At 41.3% G+C, this 20,530-nt stretch overlaps 1 protein-coding gene across 3 annotated transcripts; it reads left to right on the top strand.

Moving 5' to 3' along the window:
• The first annotated feature begins 973 nt into the window (after positions 1-973).
• LOC113248542 (zinc finger protein 471) lies at positions 974-20,496 on the top strand. Of its 3 annotated transcripts, XM_057313924.1 has the most exons (6): positions 974-1,045; positions 3,949-4,026; positions 11,114-11,240; positions 13,259-13,354; positions 16,711-16,859; positions 17,130-20,496. In XM_057313924.1, the coding sequence occupies exons 2-6, from the start codon at positions 3,994-3,996 to the stop codon at positions 18,726-18,728; spliced, it is 2,004 nt and encodes a 667-aa protein (XP_057169907.1). In that variant the 5' UTR covers positions 974-1,045; positions 3,949-3,993; the 3' UTR covers positions 18,729-20,496. The 3 variants fall into 3 exon arrangements, with proteins under 3 accessions (XP_057169907.1, XP_044236555.1, XP_048080044.1); XM_044380620.3 differs by having other exon boundaries at positions 16,711-20,496; XM_048224087.2 differs by having other exon boundaries at positions 993-1,242; positions 16,711-20,496.
• The last annotated feature ends 34 nt before the right edge of the window (positions 20,497-20,530 follow it).

Below are 20,530 nucleotides of genomic sequence, written 5' to 3'. Positions count from 1 at the left end.
ATTTTGCACCAAAGACATCTCAAGAATTCTTTCTTGGTCGTGGGCTCCGGACTTCACTCCCCTAAACCTCACCGATATTCCAAAACCACTCATTTTCACTCTTTTCTTCATTTCTCCAAAGCAAACCTCATTTCCTCCACTCTCTATTCCTCTGCCCTGGTTTGTTTCTCCATAGTCTTTTCCACCATTCCATACACTATTTATTTTACTCATTCATTTGTGTTCTCCATCCACTTAAAAGTCAGATCTCAAGACGCTAGGGAATTTTGTCTGTTTTTTTTTCCCTTTTGTATCCCTCTGCATGACTTTTTCTTCCAGTGCAGGCCTAATTCTACTGTTTTCTTAGTCCCCCATAGCAGGGACCGTTTCCACTGTCGGGGAGCAGGACGGTGTTCAAGCCCAGCAGTCTGGTTGCAGAGACGTCGTCTCATTCACTGCCTCTCAACAGTAAGGATAATGATGACGCGCCCGTTTGGCAGGAGAGTCATTTACTAATTTGCTGTCGTCACTTTGGGGATAGGACACGATCGGGATTCCCGAGCGCTGTTCTTACTGTCGCAAAACTTAGCGCAGGAAGAAAACCACGATCCCACTGCCAGCCTCGAAGGCCGCACTCGGAGCCACTCCACGCTCACACGGACACAGCATCGCCTCGAAAATCCGCACCTGAGCGCGCCCAGGGAGCAGGCGCAGCGCGGCCTTCAGGCAGCACCTGCCGCCAGGTAACTAGGGACGCTTCCGGTCTCCAGGCGAGGGGAGGCGGAGTGCGCTTTCTAGGCGCCTGCGCACACTGCCGCCCAGCTCTGCCACGCCCCTAACCCCTGGGCCACGCCCCTGAGTGCCGCGCTGTTCAATCGCAGGCACGCACGCTCCCGCGCTCGGGTTCCTCCCCCGGTCTTCTACAGCCCAAGGACACGCCCCCTCCATTAAGCCACTCCCCACCCCACCCCTCGTCCCTCGGGCTCCTCCCCCTTACACCGCCCCTCTCGGGAGATTCCTCGCCTGCGCGCTCGGAGCCCGGGCGTTGGCCCTTGCGGCCCTTCGGGTGAGAGCGGTGGTTTTCTGGCGGGGGCCGGTGGACTGTTCCCGCGGGTCGGCAGTCGGAGCCTGGGGGCCGGGCCGGGTAGGCGAGGCGGGCCGCCGTGACCCCGGCGGTGTAGTCCCCGATCGGACGCTGCCGCGGAGCCTTCCCTGAGCGGACTACATTTCCCAGAGGTCCGCGCGGCGCGGCGAGATCCTGAGGTTCGAGGGATCGCTGCGCGGAGCCGCAGCTTTTGCCTGCGGGGAGCCGCAGCTTTTGCCTGCGGGGTTGGGGGGCGGCCGGGGCGGGGCGAGTGCGGGGAGTGGGTGTGTGCGACAGGCTGGACCCGAGAGGCCTGCGAGCGAGCAGGGTATGTTGGCGGGAGTGTGAGAGAGTGAGAGAAGTGGTGTGCCTGTGCGTGGAAGGTGAGCTCGTGTGAGACGCTCCAGGAGAGACTGAGTGGAAGGTGTGTGTGTGAGTGTGAGATACCAGACATGTTGAAGGTGTGTGAGAAAGTGTGAGATGCCAGAGGTGGTGGGAGGTGTGTGTGTGTGAGAGAAAGTGTGAGCTGCCAGAGATATGGGATGTGTGTGTAAGATGTGGGACCTGTGTGTGTGAGAGAAAGTGTGAGATGCCAGAGGTGGTGGGAGGTGAGTGTGTGTGAGAGAAAGTGTGAGCTGCCAGAGATATGGGATGTGTGTGTAAGATGTGGGACCTGTGTGTGTGAGAGAAAGTGTGAGATGCCAGAGGTGGTGGGAGGTGAGTGTGTGTGAGAGAAAGTGTGAGCTGCCAGAGATAAGGGACGTGTGTGTGAGATGTGGGACCTGTGTGTGTGAGAGAAAGTGTGAGATGCCAGAGGTGGTGGGAGGTGTGTGTGTGTGAGAGAAAGTGTGAGCTGCCAGAGATATGGGATGTGTGTGTAAGATGTGGGACCTGTGTGTGTGAGAGAAAGTGTGAGATGCCAGAGATGGTGGGAGGTGTGTGTGTGTGAGAGAAAGTGTGAGCTTCCAGGGATGGTGGGAGGTGTATGTGCGTGAGAGAAAGTGTGAGATGCCAGAGATGTAGGAGGTGTGTGTGAGAGTGTGAGCTGCCAGAGACGGTGGGAGGTGTGTGTGTGAGAGACAGATGTCAGGAGCATGTTGGTGTGAGAATGGCAGACTGCAGTATGTATGTGTGTCCTATGAGGTGTCTGAGTGTGAGAGAGGGCACTTTGTATTTGGTGTGTGCGAGGCGTGGGGGAAGGGGGCGCAGCTACAATGTAAGACACCAGGATGTGTTTGTGTGGTGGTAAAAAAAACAAAAAACAAAAAAACCCAAACCCAGGCCCAATTTGGCACCGTTTAGGCCAAGTCCTCAGACAGGCAGTTAATACCCATCCTAAATGCAGTTTCAACCTACCCCGGAAATGGAGTTTTAACTGTCCAGTCAAGAATTTTCTCGAGGGCACCAATGAGGTAATCTCGTTGTCACATGGGCCTTCTCCATCCCCCAAAGGGAAGCTGAGGTCATCTGCATAAGACCCCTTACATTCCCACTAAGGGAAAGTTACCTTGTGTGAAACAGTCCTTTCCTTTCTTTTGCTAGTAACTTCTTGCCCCACCCTCCTTCCTGTAAAAATGTCTGGTACAACTTGGAGCGCCCCTCTACCTGCAGGATGGGATGTAGCCCTCTTCTTGAATTGATGACTAGACCCAGTTAGATCTTTAAATTTTCCTCTGTTGAATTTTGTTCTTGAACGATATCTATGTGTGACAGAAATCCAGGTGTCTTTGAAAGTGTCTGTTGAGAATGTGTGTGTGTGTATGTAGTGTGAGAGATCATCATGTTTGTGTGTGTGAGAAAGAGGAAAGCTAGTGACGTGGTTGTGTGTGAGACCAGAGTGAGCAGGACCGAGATCATGTGAACTGCAGATTGTCCCTTGAAGGCTTGCAGATACAGCTTCTGTTAGGTTGCGGAATGTGCTCGCCTGAGCAAGGCAGAGATGAGGGCACAGTGAGCCGTGTTATGTGTGAGAGAATAAGATTGGGGGTGTATGTGTGGTGTTTGTGTATCACCATGTGTGTTTGTATACAGGCCTCTCTGCGACCATAGTGTATGTGACTGCAGATGATGTGGCTTCCTTTGAGTGCTTGGGATTGTGTCCTCTGTGGTCAGGAAGCCGGTGAGATCTTGTGTCAGTGATCACGTGTCACGCTGCGTGCTTGTATCTGGCCCAGAGTGACTGATGTGTATGGGGAGACTACTTGGAAGGTTGATAACACTAGCTACTTGATGTGTGTTGGTTTTTGGTATTGTGTGTTGCAGAGGTCAGAATCCTAGAGTAGAATTCCCTGTTCCCAGTTCAAGAATTCCAGTAAAAAGCAATAGGTGGGGTGACTGACTAGAGCCCCTGACTGGAGCAGGAGATACCTTCAGTTCTGGGTGACAAAAGGGAGGGGAAATGAAGGGACTGAAGGCAGAGGTGAGAGTGAAGGCAGCAGAATCAGATGCTAAATTGGTCCATTGTCCATTGTCCCAGTGTGAGAGGCAGGCGAGTCCTATGGGGATTTGGGTGGAGAATGATAACCCTGGCTTCTGATGCATTAAGGAGTCAGATTTTCAAATTGTAGGCTGTGTCAAAGCATGAAGCAGAGATGCAGGAAGGGAAAGAGCCACCTTTCCTATTGCCTATAAAATAAGACCAAGAATGGGAAGGCAACTTTTAGAAAAGAGATTAAATTTAGGAACCCAAGCGTAAAGAGAAACAATTATAAGTTACAGTCCTCAGTGGCCATAGGTTGCCTAGAATATTCCAGTTATTTGGGCAGTGGAATCAAGGAAAGCTGGGAGGAAGAAGGGGAAGACAGAATTTTTAGGCTGATGATTCTGGGAGTGGAGAGCTGGCCTCATCTCACTCTCCTTTCTCTCCCTCCATGCCTGTCCTCCAGGACACTGCTGTTCTCCAAGAGAGAAGCCAGGAAGGAAAGCTGGAAATGACTGTTGAACTAGTGAAAGCCATATCCCAGGTTAGTTATTTCCATTCTCATCCGTGAAAGGCAGTCTTACTCTTTAGGACTTAGTAATCCCTCTTTTCTTTTGAAAATTCCCTGATTAACAACGGTGTTGACGGGCCTCATTTCCACTTCTCCCAGAGTGCACTAACTCAAACTGCCTGATGGGTAAGTAAAACTGAGTATGATGAGGCATAGAGCCTCCTCTGAGTCCCCTCTTCCCACTTCATTTTTAATAAAGTGTTGACTGAAAAGATTTGGTTTCTGTTATGTGAAATAGAGGTGTCTTGGTACCGGTGAGTTGGGTTCCAAGTAAAATGAGCATTTGCTGGCCCTCTCCTAGTTTTAGAAGAAGGAATCCTCCTTCTGTGGGGCGCCTGGGTAGCTCAGTCGTTAAGCGTCTGCCTTCGGCTCAGGTCTCGATCCCAGGGATCGAGCCCGGCATCGGGCTCCCTGCTCGGCGGGAAGCCTGTCTCTCCCTCTCCCACTCCCCCTGCTTGTGTTCCCTCTCTCGCTGTGTCTCTCTCTGTCAAATAAATAAAATCTTAAAAAAAAAAAAAAAAAAAAAAAAGAATCCTCCTCCTGGCTGAATTTTGTTCAGATCTCTGATTTTATCCTTAAGTTCTTAAATGTGTTTCTTTGTTTGCCTAAAAAACCTTATTCTAGTTAAGTTTTACAAATTTAAAAAATTTAAATAGGTGATATATATAGTATGAAGCTTAAGACCTAAAACCTCCCGTTTGCCTTTCAGTTCTTAGGAGACAGATATATCATTCAGGGTATCTATTCATACATAGATAGGTTTTTCCCTTCACAGCTTGTGTTTTTTTGGGTCCTGTTTAAGAAATCCATGTCTACCCCAGGATCTGTAGATTTGTTTTACCCCTCGTGGTTTTCTGATAAGTTTATATTTCATTTTTATGATTTTTTCTGTGAGGATAAGGTTCAAAGTTATATTAAATTTAATTTATGTTAAATTGTTGCATTAAATGTTTACCCTATCATAAGTGAGTCAAGGGTTCATTTTTCCCCCACTTGCCTCTCCAGTTGACCCAGTGGCATTTGTTGAATAATTTATCTCTTTCTTAACTGATTTGGAATGCTCCCTTCATCTTACACTTGATTCTGTTGCTAGACTACATTCAGTTTTGGGTTTTTTGGTTTTTGTGCATTTTTAAAAAGATATTTATTTACTTGAGAGAGAGAGAGAGGGAATGAGTGCGAGAGCAAGCCAGGAGATGAGCAGAGGGAGAGGGACAAGGAGATTCCTTGCTGAGCATAGAGCCCAGCTAGGGGCTTGATCCCATGGTCCCAAGATCAAGACCTAAGCTGAAATCAAGTGTTGGAGGCTCAACTGACTGAGCCACCCAGGTGCTCCAGACTACGTTCAGTTTTACTTGTATTTCTGTTTGTTTGTTTTTTTTTTTTAATTTTATTTATTTATTTATTTATTTATTTATTTATTTATTTGAGAGATAAAGGGAGTGCATGAGCAAGTGGGGAGGTACAGAGGGAGAGAGAGAGAATCTTAAACAGACTCCATGCAGAGCGGGGAGCTGGATGCAGGGCTTGATCTCAGAATGCTGAGATCATGACCTGAGCCAAAATCAAGAGTCAGGCCCTGAACTGACGGAGCCACTGAGGTGCCCCCTTGTATTTGTTTTTAATCTTATAATTTTAAAACCTACCTTTTGTGAAAGGAACTATGAATGTAAAGGAAGACCTTAGTTTTCCAGATGAGAAGTTCTCCATTCCAGATTTTTTTCCAAGTGGAAAACATGCTTTCATTATATGGATGGGAATCAAATGTCCACTTATTAATATTTAATTACACATTTTATATTAAAAATCACATTAAATTAATTTTAAAACATTGCCCTCCCCCCATCTCCCACTATCAGGGTTAATGAAATATTCAAAAAGAATACATGGATTTGGGCATCTGTGTCTTTCTCGGCATTAGAAACACTTTATGAATCATCTACCATAATTTTCCAGATACAGAACTTTTAGAATTTGTGTGTATGAGTTATTGAAATTTTATGTGATCATAAGAACCAATTTGCATACTGTTAAGATTTTTTTTTGTGCTTCATTTGTCCTATAGGAAAAGTTGGGGATCTCCACAATGTTACTACTTTATGTCTTAGTTGTTGTGATATTTAACTTCATACTCCTGAATAAAATGTTTGGAACACTATTCCCTAACTATTTTAGTTTTAGATATTACCTATTAACCTACTACTACAGATAATAAAGATTCTGTTCAGTAATAACCCCAAACAGACATACACTTTTCTTTTTTATCAACCTTCCAACATTATTTTATTACTGTTTCAGTTTTGGTCTGTTTAGGGTAGCTTGGTGTCTTTCACTAATTTCGGAAAATTTTCAACCACTATCTTTTCAAACCTTAGCTCAGACCCTTATCTCCTTCTAAAGTTACAATTACAAAGAGGGTAAATTTTTTTTACTCTGTGTATATTTATTTATGCTCTAATTCTCTTCAACTCTCTGATTTGCTGTTAAATCCATCATTGAATCTTAGCTTTCATTATTGCATTCTTAGTTTTAGAAGTCTGTTTGATCGTTTTATGTAGTTCCCTGTTTTCTGCCTAAGTCCACCATTTATTTATCCAGTCATTTATTTGTATTAGCATGGACTCGTGGTTATTTATTTTATACTTTAGGTTATAATCCAATACTACATTATTGTGGTGTTCAAATTATTCTAGCTTTGGTTATTAGGAGCTATTTTAGCAACTCCTGTGTCCCAGTAACATACCCCATCATTGTGGGATATTTTTTGTTTGTTGAACACCGACTTCGATACTGCATATCTAGGTTCATCCTGTATACTTTCTGTACCAGTCCTACAAAGAGCCATTTCTCCATGGTAGAGACAGTTTACTTTTGCCTCAGACACACAGCTATGCTAAGAACAGCTCAATCTTAGTCTAGTCAGGAGCTGAAATGATTAGAGGCAGGGCCTCAGTCCTTCTGAAAGCTGGGTTATTTCTGGTTCACCGTCAATTCTGGGGTATAGTCCTTTTTTTGGGTTCTCAACTGAAAGCCTGGGGTATTTATTTACCAGAACCTATCTTGGGCAGATTGTCGTAATCTGTGAATAGTCTAGATTAGCATTTATTACTGTTGTTTCTCTTCACATGTTATTCTTCAAAAGTCCTCAACTTGTCAGCTGTGAATATTTTATCAGTCTACTTCTGCTTGGGATCTCTGGATAAAATCTCACTGGGTATACTGACATTGGAGACCTTGGAAATAATTTATGGTATAAAACACATTTGGGGAAATTTTTGCCTTGTCTTTGGGCACTTACGGTATTTTATAATGTGGCAGGGCTAGTATTCTTCCCATTACTCATCTTTTCCAGAATTCTCATGACTATTCTTATAAGTTTATTTTTCTAGCAAATTTTAGAATCAAGCAGTTTTTTTTAAATAGCCTGCTGGTTATTTTAAAGTCATTTATTTAGTAGATACTTTTTGACCTTGTACACGCCAGGTGGTCTTTAGGTTCTGGCAGTGCAGCAAGAAATGTCAAAGACTGCCCTTTTGGGGCAGAGGGGGAAAATAGACATAAATAAATGAATTAGTATACATAAAATTAGAAAAGTGAAATGTGTAAGTCTTTATTTGGAGATACGTTTTCATTTTTCTTGGGTAGATTAACCTGGGAGTGGAATTTCTGGGTTGTATGGTAAATTCATATTTAACTGAAGAAATTGCTAAGCTGGGGTGCCTGGGTGGCTCAGTCGTTAAGCGTCTGCCTTCGGCTCAGGGCGTGATCCCGGAGTTCTGGGATCGAGCCTCACATCAGGCTCTTCTGCTGGGAGTCTGCTTCTTCCTCTCCCCCTCCCCCTGCTTGTGTTCCCTCTCTCGCTGGCTGTCTCCCTCTCTGTCAAATAAATAAAATCTTAAAAAAAAAAAAAAAGAAATTGCTAAGCTGTTTTTTCAAAGGGGCCATGCCACTTGACCTCCTCAGCAGCAGTGTATGAGGGTTCCCATTTTTCCATATCCTCTCTAAGTTTGTTGTCTGTTTTACTACTTTTATTTTATGGGGCGCCTGGGTGGCTCAGTCGGTTAAGCGCCTGCCTTTGGCTCAGGTCATGGTCTCAGGGTCCTGGGATTGAGTCCCATGTCGGGCTCCCTGCTCAGTTGGGGAGTTTGCTTCTCCCTCTCCCTCTGCTGCTCCCCCTGCTGTGCTCTCTCTCTCTGTCAAGTAAAATCTTTAAAAAAAATAATAATTTATTACTGTCTATTGGTTACATATAGATTTTTCAAGTAGATAAGGTTTTAAATTCATCTTTTCACAGTTTTTAGTTGCTCTGAAGCCTGAGCAGAGAATATAGCCTGAAAATTTTGGGGTTTAAAATTTGTTAATGCTTTTGTTGGCCTAGTATAAGATCAGTATTTGTTTACTGAATATTGGGGCATACCAGAAAGCTAAAAACTGCATTACCCAGACTTCTTTGCAAATAGGGTTCTTTTTTTTTTTTTTTTTTTTAAGATTTTATTTATTTATTTGACAAAGAGAGACAGCCAGCGAGAGAGGGAACACAAGCAGGGGGAGTGGGAGAGGAAGAAGCAGGCTCTTAGTGGAGGAGCCTGATGTGGGGCTTGATCCCAGAACGCTGGGATCACGCCCTGAGCAGAAAGCAGATGCTTAACCACTGCGCTACCCAGGCACCCCTGCAAATAGGGTTCTATATATGACTTATATATGCCAAGTAGAGGCTTCCAATGCAATGTGTGGAAGGCAGAAGTTAGCAACAGGAAGCAGTAGCTAAGTTCAGGGAAATAGGATTTTAAAGCCAACGTAGCAGCAGAGGGATTTGGTTTTTCTGGGGCAACTCTGGCAGAAGTTCCTACTGGTCGAATCCTAGCATGTTAGGCGCTTATCTGTGGGTGACACTGGAGAATGGGATTTTTTAAAAATACCATCTTGGTCTAATTGGGCTTTTCTCCTGATGTGTAGCTTTTGGTTGTGTAGCATGCAAACTTTGTTCTTTAGTCCTCCTGGAAATCCCATATATTGTCTGATACTTTGCAATAAATGTTTTTCTTCTTAAAAAAATAATTATAATCTCTTCAAATGCTATAAATTAGAATTTATTTAACCGAATATAAGATTACTGTAAAAAATAAGAACTAGACATACATGCATATAAAGATACTTATATAAACACTGGGAAAAGTCTGATGGTGTACATACCAAATAACTAGCCGTGAGTACCAGGATCACAAGCAATCAAATTTATTTTTCTGTGGGAATAACCACCTATTTCCTTACTAGTGACCAAATTATACTAAATATTGGGAAAAAAGTGACTACTTCTGCTTGCATTGGTAAATTCATGTGAATGAATTTGGTTTTATAAGAACATGTGAAGTGGGGGCGCCTGGGTGGCTCAGTCGTTAAGCGTCTGACTTCAGCCCAGGGCGTGATCCCAGAGTCCTGGGATCGAGTCCTACATCAGGCTCCTCCGCTGGGAGCCTGCTTCTTCCTCTCCCACTCTCCCTGCTTGTGTTCCTTCTCTCGCTCGCTGCCTCTCTCTCTGTCAAATAAATAAATAAAATCTTAAAAAAAAAAGTTGTTGTCTGATTCAATATGATACTATGTTAATGTGCCATAGAATGAGCACATTAAAAAAAAAAAAGAACATGTGAAATGATGGGTATCAGCCAAAATGGCAGCCTCAACTAGCTAGAAGGGGCAAACCAGAATTCAGGAAAACCAGTAGCTCACAGTGAATCTTAAAAAAAAAAAAATTAATACCAGGGTGCCTGGCTGGCTCAGTCAGAAGATCATGCAATTCTTGATCTTGGGGTCATGAGTTCAAGCCCCACGTTGGGTGTAGAGGTTAAAAATAAACAACAAAAGAAATATTTAATACCTTTATGTGAAAAATATACTAAACATTTTCTCAAAGGTGTGTATATCCTCTAAAGCCCCGTACATTGCATATCTTTGTATCATGCCTTTGTTCTAAACTTAAAGCGTTCACTGTCAAAAAGCAAATTAAGATGTTCTGTGTATAGCTTTGTCTTTTATATAGTCAGTTACCAATGTCATTGTACAAGGCACTGAGCATGAAGACTTTTCTTTTCCATGGAAATAGACAAATCTGAAGATGAAAAATGCCCATAATATTTTTAAATTTCTTACAACCTGCTAATGATTATAACTAGATGTTTATTTTTCTTTTAACACATTTAATTATTTAAGAAACTAAAAATTAGGGGCACCTGGGTGGCGCAGTTGATTAAGCATTCAACTCTTGGTTTCGGCTGAGGTCATAATCTCAGGGTAGTGAGATTGAGCCTTACGTCAGGCTCTACACTCAGCACAGAATCTGCTTAAGACTCTCTCTCCCTCTCCCTCTGCCTCTCCCCCACCCCGCTTAATAGCTCTCTTGCTCTCTCTATAATAAATAAATCTTTTTAAAAGTATTTTAAAAAGAAACTAAAAATTTTACTTATTCAGTTTCATTTTGATATTGTCTTAAATATATAGATTTGTTGTACTCAGACTCAGTATACAAATTGAATGTGTTGTAATCTTAACGCTGGGTTATTTCTCATGCTATTACCCAGTTTATGCTGGTATGGCATGTCATGCTAGTTCTTAATGAAATAGCATGAGAAAATTGCATTCTAATTATGTTCATTATTTTTACTGTGTTAGAAAAAAAATCAGCCCCATCAGTTCATTGCCCCTCCCTTCTGAAACTAGGATCTCATAGAGTACCATTTGGAAAATATCAATTTAGATAATCTTTTTTGTTTTTAAAGGTTCAACCACGAGTATAAGCCATTCCTTGAGGCTCTTATTTACTGCCCTGTGGCCACTTGTCCATATTTCCACATGTTGGGAAATAGGTTAGCATCCGTGCATACAGTGCAATTTAACACTTCAATAACTACTATTTTAGGTTGGAACTTCATATTGTAATGGCTTAATTTTTTTTCTCCTCCAAGGGCTATTTCTCACATAAAGTAGAAAGAATTTAAAGCTTCAGCTTGGAGTTATGCATGAAGATGAGCATTGGTTGATCAAGAGCTTATTTGTGTCATTTCAGGACTTGGTGACATTCAAGGATGTGGCAGTAGACTTTTCCCAGGAGGAATGGGAGTGGCTAAACCCTGCTCAGAGGAATTTGTACAAGAATATGATGCTGGAGAACTATCAGAACCTGGTGTCCCTGGGTAAGAATATTTTCCCCTCTGCATAATTTAGGATTACATCAGGGACTCTTTACATCTTTATTTATTATTAAAACTTATTTTTAAAAGATTTTATTTATTTGGGAGAGAGAGAATGATAGAATACAAGTGGGATGGAGGGGGAGAGAGAGAGGGAGAAGCAGATTCCCGGCTTGAGCTGGGAGCCTGACTCAGGGGCTCGATTCTGGGACCCTGAGATCATGACCTGAGCCAAAGGCAGATGCCCAACCATTTGAGCCACCCAGGTGCCCCGAAAAGATGTGTTTCATGTATGAGTGAACAGTGTATGCACAATGCTTCTCTGAGAAGCCCCTTTTATCCTGCTGGTGGTTCACTGAGCTTCTTGAAACTAAATGTATGTCTTTCATCAAATTTGAATAATTTTTGGCTTTATTTCTTCAAATAATTTTTTTCTTCTGTCTCTCCTGGTATTTCAATTACAAGTATTTGATATTATGTCCTAGGTAACTGAAGATCTGTTCATTATTTAAAATCTTTTTTCTTTGTATGTCAGATTACATAATTTCTATTGACCTAACTTGAAATTTACTTACTCTTTTTGTGTCTTCTTCAATGTCTTGTTAAGGCAATGTAGTGAATTTTTGAAAAAGGTTTATTTATTTGAGAGAGAGAGAGCACGAGTGGGAGGGGAGAGGGAGAGAGAATCTCAAGCAGACTCTGCACTGAGCATAGAGCCAGACGCGGGGCTTGGCCTACGACACTGAGATCAGGACCTGAGCCGAAACCAAGATGCTTAACCAGCTGCACCACCAAGCACCCCCAATGTATTGAATTTTTAAATTTCGGATACTTTCCACTTGGTTCTCTTTTTATAATTTCTGTTTTTCTGCTGAGAAATTCTAAGCATATTTTCCTTTACGTTTTTGGGTATGGATATAATAGCAGTTTTTAAACGCTGGTCTACTAATTCCAACATCCGTGTTATCATTGGTTAGCTCTTCATTAATTGCTTATTTTTCTGAGTGTGGTTCACTTTTTCCTCTTTCTACTTAGGTGTAATAATTTTGGATTTTATCTCAGACACTATAAATAATACATTGTAGAGGCTGTAGATTCTGTTATATTAATCTGTGAAGAGTTTTGTTTTGTCTTTTATTTTATTTTATTTTTTTTCCAAGGGAAAAACAATTTTATTAGGAATCAAAAAAATAGAAACTAGGGGCGTCTGGGTGGCTCAAGGGGCACCTGGGTGGCTCAGTCGTTAAGCATCTGCCTTTGGCTCAGGGCGTGATCCTGGCGTTCTGGGATCGAGCCCCACATCAGGCTCCTCCGCTGGGAGCCTGCTTCTTCCTCTCCCACTCCCCCTGCTTGTGTTCCCTCTCTCGCTGGCTGTCTCTCTCTCTGTCAAATGAATAAATAAAATCTTAAAAAAAAAAAATAGAAACTAAATGTGGACAGCATTTCCCCCCTTTTTTTATAAAATTTTTTTATTATGTTATGTTAGTCACCGTACAGTACATCCCAAGTTTTTGATGTAAAGTTCCATGATTCGTTACTTGTGTATAACACCCAGTGCACCATGCAATACGTGCCCTCCTTAATACCCATCTCTGGCCTATCCCAATACCCCACCCCCTCCCCTCTAAAGCCCTCAGTTTGTTTCCCAGAGTCCACAATCTCTCATGGTTCATTCCCCCTTCTTTTAAAGCAGGCAGTTAACTTGACTCAAACTCCAAACTCTGTCTCTAGGGGCTCTTTACAATGCATCACTTACTGGCTGTCTGATGATCCTGTGAAAATGCTGGGCAGAATTTCTTCCCCGAGTCCCTTAGAAAATTGTTTAACTTCTATAGAGTTGACTGTTGGCAGTCCCACTAGACTGCCAGAAGCTTTATGTAATCTGTCTCTAAAATGTGTTTTATCCTTTGATCTAATCATTCATGTTATGTCATTCCATCAGTATTAAGGAACTGACTTATAGTTCTGAAATACCCAAAACGTGGCCAGTTTTCATGTCTTTTTTTTTTTTTTGTATGCAGGTCTTTGCGTCTCTAAGCCATATGTGATCTCCTTATTGGAGCAAGGGAAAGAGCCTTGGGAGACGAAGACAGAGATGACAAGAAGCCTATTCCCAGGTGAGCGTGGGAGAATCAGGGGAATCCTTTCTAGATAATGGCTCAGCTATTTTCAAAGGTGACACTTTCTCCTTTCTTATGCTATTTAGAAACTCTTCTCAAGTCTTCCAAGCCTGAGGAGAAAATTAAAACTTTACTACTTAGCCTAGGCTCCCCAAATGTCTAGATATCTCTTCAATAACTAACTCATTTGGCAAAAATCTGTATCCAGCTCTTTCCCATCCCCTTTTTCCTTTTGCCATATAGACTTATATAAGCTTCTCTGTTTCTTAAATCTTAACTCCTAAATTAGGTGCTGCTTGAGAATCATAATCTGTCCCGCTGCTTTAAATCTTTCTTTGCTTTCCTGTTGCAAACAGGAAAGACCCAGACCTTACCAGGCCCTATGTAACCAGCTCCATCCTACTTCTCTTACCTTATCTTCTATGATTTTTTAGCTTTTTCACTCTACTTTAGTACAGAGTTTTCTAAACTATGCGAGGTACCCAGATATTCAAGTATGTTAAAGGTATGCCAACATACTGAATCTCTAAGCCTTGGGAGACCAGGTGAGGCCAGAGGCAGTCTGAATTCCAAGTTTGGTTGCTTATGATCACAGGTGGTATCTTCTTTTGTCTCTGTTTGCCTCACAAATGTTGATGGGTGCCTGACGGTACAGTTGAGAAGCACTGCTCTTACCCGTTGGTCACCTTTTCTGAACTCACCAAGCTCTTTACTGATTCAGGCTTTTGCACTTCCTGTTTTCTCTGCCAAGCATACCCTTCTCTTGGCTGTCTTTCCATGCTTGACTGTTGTCGGGTTTGGCCAGCAAACCCTGAGATGGCAAATGAAAAGATTATTCCAGAGACCTTCGTAGGAGAAAGGAGAGGGCCTGGGGACCAGATGCTCTAGTGGCGAAAGTTCCCGAGCCAGACTCTGCCTCCACCTTTATTGTGAATGTTATCAATACAACATGGGAGTAAGAAAAACAGGAAGGAATTTTGTGAAGCTGTAATAATCAGGACAGTGGTATAGCGAGTGACACGTGAATAGAACACGCTGTGCTTGTGAGGGACGTGCAGACAGGGCGTGCGTGGAGTATGTGACCTCCAAAGATAAACGTTTCTCCCAAGTCAAGCATTTACTCCCTGGATGAGTGCATTGAGCTGCAATGAGGTTCTGGCTGTTTTCAGCCCAGAAACCTTAAAGGGACCCAGTTTTCTCTATAGTCCTTTGCTTTTCAACTAGTTTCATCCAGGGAGACATGTGTTTATTAAATCTTATCTAGCCAGGCACTGTGAATTCCTACAGACTCTCAAGCCAGAGCTCAAAAATCATCTCATCAGAGGCCTTCTCTACCCATCTTCTGTAATGAACATTCCTTTATTCCAACCCAATTACTTTCTATCAAGGCACTGTTTATTTTCTTTGTAACACTCAGGAAAGCCTATAATTAACGTGTTTATGGTTTATATGTTTATTTTTCTGCCTCCCCTACTGATCTGAATGTTCACAAAGACAAGGGAATGTTGAGATCATACATAATAATTGTGCCTTTATGAAATTCTCCTTTCACTTCCATAACAGTATTTGATCTTTACATTTTGAGATGATTTGGATCCTAGACTTTCAGGGTTCTCCAAATAGCCAAATATTGGAAGATAAATTAACCCTGCTTAGACATGCTTTATACTTCGGTTGTATAGGAATCTACTACCTGCCTTAAATAGGGAAATAGAGGAACTTTCCTGATAAGAAGTAATAATTGGCCTTGTGAAGAATAGGTAGGTAGAAGGAAGCGGGATGAAGCCTATACATTTGGTGGGATATTGAGTCGTAGTGTAGATTTAACTATTATTAAGTGAGTAAGATATCTCAGCTATTGTGTTGAGAAAAGCCAAAAAGCTAAGGGACAACCATGGTTCCCTGTGGGAGGTTGGGGTGTTGAAGACTATCTTCATGGGAGGAATCCATGATGTATCTAGCTTTCTGTTTTTCTGTCTAATATTCCTCCCCTCAGTCGTCTATGTAAGAAAAACCATAGGTAATTGGTTCATTGAACTCTCATGGCCTCAATTCTAGAATTACTGAAGCCTGAGTCTTACGAAGGAAAGAAGGAAGTAGGAAGGGGTAGGAAGCTTGTTAACACTACAGAGTCCTTCTTAACTGCTTTAGTAGATTTGATCTCTTCCATCTCTGAACTTTTATACTAGTTTTACTTTTTACCACATGGGCTCTCACTTGATATTTCCTATTTTCCTCTCAAATTACTTTCTTTGTTGGTCTGGCCTTTCTAATTACTGTCTATACGCCTAAGGAACAGCTGGTCTTTTATTACATTAGTGTCCGTAACACTTAACACATAGTAGAAAACTGCTTTAGGGAGCGTCGGATTAGTCTGTAATTTGCTATGGATAAGATAGGAAAGGAAAGCACTTTCTCTTGCCCTTTCTTGATACCAGCCTTTTCCCTGAAGTTTTCTCTCAGTATCATCTCTTCAATGCAAATTTCTGTATGTATTTATTGAGATGCCTTAAATATGCCTGAGTTTCTGTGATATATGTTAAGTGACTTGGTAGCAGTGTTTAAAGCATATTATTCCTTCCCTGAAGCTTATATTCTAGCTCACAAGGCAAGAAAGGCATTTTAAGTGGCAGTAAAAAGAACTTAATTAATAATAGTAATACCTACCTATATACCATTGTCAAATTAGTTTTTTCAAAAAGACTTATGGCAAAACCCCATTAAGATGTGGCCTGGGCCTACACTCTTCGTAGGCTGGTAAAAATGAGCAGATGAATGGAAAAATGCCTTACTATGCAGCCTGAAGTTCAGGGATCTCTGAGAAATAAGGAGTTCACTGTCCTAAAACATGTAGCAGTGGTACATATAAACACTATTTTCTGGTTATGAAAAGATGAGTCTAGAAGTTTACCTAAACCCCAAGGGAAGTCGTGAAGCTTACGGTATTTGTGGTTGCTGGGGATCTGTAGAGATTTTTGATCAGCAGTAGTTATGTGATGATATTGATATTTAAACAACAGTAAGCTACCAGTATATGCAAGTCAACCAGAAGTGGGGAAGAATAGAGGAATGGTGTTTAATTTGTATAGTCTGTTATGTTAATACAGGATAAAGTGAAAGAAAATATTACTACTGTAGTCTACTTCTCTAGGACCTCATTATCTGACATTTAATTCTCTTAATCACCTTTTCCATGTTTCCCTGAGCTCTGAAATCCACTTGCATATTTTTCAGTTGATGTGCTGGTGCATAATAGATTTTGTGGGATTCACTATTTTTGAGTCACCTTGTCCACATTAAATATTTCCTTTGTCCATGATAAAGGAAGCACTTGCTTTTTTGGTATCTTCCAGATTCGGGATCTATATATGAGACACAAGAATTATCTCTGAAGCACTTCATGTATGATGATGTTTTAATAGAGAGAATTACAGGCTATGGACTTGAGTGTTCCACTTTCAGAGAAAATTGGAAATGTGAAGATCTTTTTGAGAGGCAGTTGGTAAGTCAAGAGACATTTATCAGGCAAGAAGTAACCACTCATAATAAAACCCTTACTAAGGAGATAGGTCACAACTATAACAAATCTGGGGAATTTATCCATCTAGGCAGTGTAGAAGAAAATATTTATAATCAAAAGTCAGATAAAAAAAGCTTTTCCCAGAATTCTGTGGTAGTAAAACACAAGAAAGTCTATGCAGGAAAGAAAGTTTTTAAGTGTAACGAATGTGAGAAAACCTTTACCCACAGTTCCTCCCTTACTGTTCATCAGAGAATTCATACTGGTGAAAAACCATATGAATGTAAAGAATGTGGGAAAGCCTTCAACCAGAGTCAGCACCTTGTGCAACATCACAGAATACATACAGGAGAGAAACTCTTTGAATGTAAAGAATGTAGGAAAGCCTTCAGCCAAAATGTGCACCTTATTCAACATCAAAGAATTCATACTGGAGAAAAACCATATAAGTGTATGGAATGTAGAAAAGCCTTCAGCCAACCTGCACACCTTGCTCAGCACCAGAGAATTCATACTGGGGAGAAGCCCTATGAGTGTAAGGAATGTGGGAAAGCCTTCAGTGACGGCTCGTCCTTTGCCCGACATCAGAGGTGTCACACTGGCAAAAGACCCTATGAATGCATTGAATGTGAGAAAGCCTTCAGGCAGAATACATCCCTTATCCGTCACTGGAGGTATTATCACACTGGGGAGAAACCTTTTGATTGCATCGATTGTGGGAAAGCCTTCAGTGATCACATAGGCCTTATTCAGCATAGGAGAATTCATACTGGAGAGAAACCATATAAATGTAAAGTGTGTGGAAAATCCTTCAGTTATGGCTCATCCCTTACTGTCCATCAGAGAATTCACACAGGAGAGAAACCTTATGAATGTGTTGTCTGCGGGAAAGCCTTCAGCCATCATGCTTCACTCACGCAGCACCAAAGAGTACATTCTGGAGAGAAACCTTACGATTGCAAGGAATGTGGGAAAGCCTTTAGACAGAGTATACACCTTGCTAGTCATTTGAGAATTCATACTGGTGAAAAACCCTATGAATGTAAAGAATGTGGGAAAGCTTTTAGCATCAGTTCACAGCTAGCTACTCATCAGAGAATTCATACTGGAGAGAAACCTTATGAATGTGAGGAATGTGGTAAAGCCTTCAGCCAGAGGGCACACCTTGTCCAACATCATAAAATTCATACAGGAGAGAAACCTTATGAGTGTAACGAATGTGGGAAAGCCTTCAGCCAGACTACCCGCCTTATTCAACATCAGAGAGTTCATACTGGAGAGAAGCCCTATAAATGTAGCGAATGTGGAAAGGCTTTTAGTGACAGCTCATCTCGTTCCCAGCATCGGACACTCCACACCGGCCAAAGGCCCTATGAGTGTGTTGAATGTGAGAAGGCATTTAGAACAAAGTCATCCCTTATCTGTCATCAAAGATGTCATACTGGGGAGAAACCTTATGAATGTAGTGTGTGTGGTAAAGCCTTTAGCCATCGTCAGTCCCTTACTGTTCATCAGAGAATTCATTCTGGAGAAAAACCGTATGAATGTCAGGAATGTGGGAAAACCTTTAGCCAGATTGGACACCTTAATCTACATAGAAGAATTCACACCGGAGAGAGATCATATGAATGTAAGGAATGTGGAAAAGTCTTCAGACAAAGTGCGCACCTTACTCACCATCAGAAAGTTCATGCTGCTGAGTCATCTCAGGCATCCAGCTCTTCCTCATCCCATATGTCACCAAGCCCCGTGGATATATCTGCTAGATATTTTTGGAATTCATCCACTTCTTTGAATTCTCACTGTCCTACTCCAAAACACACTCATTTTACCTGGACTGTTCCAATATAAAAACTGGTCTTACATCCTGTTTTATTCCTTTCAGGTTCATTCTTCACATTACTGGCATGGTGGTCTTTTAAACGTGTAAATGTAATTAAACTCCTCTCCTCTTAAAACCCTGATTATGAAAATTTAAACTATTCGATGCATATAAAGTGCTTAGCATAGTGCCTGACCCAGACTAAGTGCTTGGTAAATGTTAAGTCAGTATCATTCAGAATCTGTTCAAAATTATTTTTAAAGAGTGAACTCTGGAAAGCAGTATATCAGTACTAGGAGATTATACTAATTTTGGAACTGAAACTACATCTTAAGATGGATAATGGGGATTAGCATGTTAGTATTTTTAGTTTGACATCAGAATAACATAGTGGCTTTCTCGTGACTCCAAGGCTGTATGCCTTTGTTGGTGCAGAAATTTAGTGTGACCTGGGACATAGAATATGTTTTAGGAAGTATCGAAAGCTCTGGATAAGACTGAAACAAAATAATTAGAATTAACCCAGGAATGTAAGACTATAGTTAATCAAAGACAGAAAAGAAAAATTCCTTAATATTTAAAACTGAAGCAATAGAGAACTTGAATAGTCTAGCCCTGTTTTAAGACACCTGGGTTCACAGATTAGTTCTAAATTTCCAAGGAACCACTAATTAAATTGTTGTAGAGTATAGAAAAACTATTTAAAACGTAATACTTTGAAGCATTTGGAATACTTTCATGAGGCTAATTCAGTCCTGATATCAACCCCCCTCCCCCAAAATGAAATGATAGATTCATTTACTTACGGTTCTATATAGAAAGGAAATTTTATTAATCTTTATTGAAGGAGAACAGAGGTTCTGAATAAATGGAGATCCATACATGTTTTTAGATGGAAGTCTCAATACTGTAAAGATGTCTCCATTCACTGTTCCAGCCATGATAACTGTAGGATATTTTTACGTTGACAGTTTTGTTCTGAAAATCACATAGAGTGGTAAGTAGGCAAGCATAGGAAATTTTTGGAAAAGATCATATACCCATGAATTCAGTGTATTGTAAAAGTAGTATTTTTTTATGTTTCTTTTTATTTATTTTTAAGTAATCTCTATAGTCAGGGCTTGAACTCAACCCAAGATCAGGAGTCGCGTGCTCCTCTGACCGCGCCAGCCAGGCGCCCCACTGAAATGGTATTTTTGATCTATCAGTGGGGGAGATGGATTATTTAAATGGTGTTTGACAGTTAGTTATCCAGCTGGAAGGAAAGTCAGAGCCACATTTTACTCCTTACAAAGAAGTTCCCTGAATATGGATTAAAGATGCAATAGGAAACACAAAATTCTAGAAGAGAATATAGAACATTTCTATCCGTTTGAGTTCAGGAAGACTTGGTAAGCTGAACACAGAGTCCAGAAGCCATGAAGAGAGAGTAACAGGAAGGAGCACATGAAAGATTTAAACCATTTGCATGATATAAGGCACTATGCAAAGTTAGAAGGCACATGACAGGCTGGGAGATATTTTAAACATATACATATTATGACGGATATAGCCCTTCTAAAAAGTGCTGTTGAAAAGCAGCAAGGATAAGTAAGATACAGTCTGAAAATCACACCAACAAGCAACTCGCAGATGCGGAACGTGAAATTGTCAAATAAAATAGAGGAAGTTCCTAACTGCAGCAATGATCGGATAAATTGAAATTTTAAAAAGCCCTTGCCACCAACATAAATCAGCACAAATTCTGTGGATAATATCCAGTACTGTTGCAGATGTGAGAAATATATTTTTATACATTTGGAGGATAAATTGGTTAAAAGCCATTTTATTT

Source organism: Ursus arctos, unplaced genomic scaffold (assembly GCF_023065955.2).
Source record: "Ursus arctos isolate Adak ecotype North America unplaced genomic scaffold, UrsArc2.0 scaffold_19, whole genome shotgun sequence".
NCBI classification, from domain to species: Eukaryota; Metazoa; Chordata; class Mammalia; order Carnivora; family Ursidae; genus Ursus; species Ursus arctos.
The sequence above is the reverse complement of the archived record's forward strand: the minus strand, read 5'-3'. Positions and strand labels throughout refer to the sequence as shown.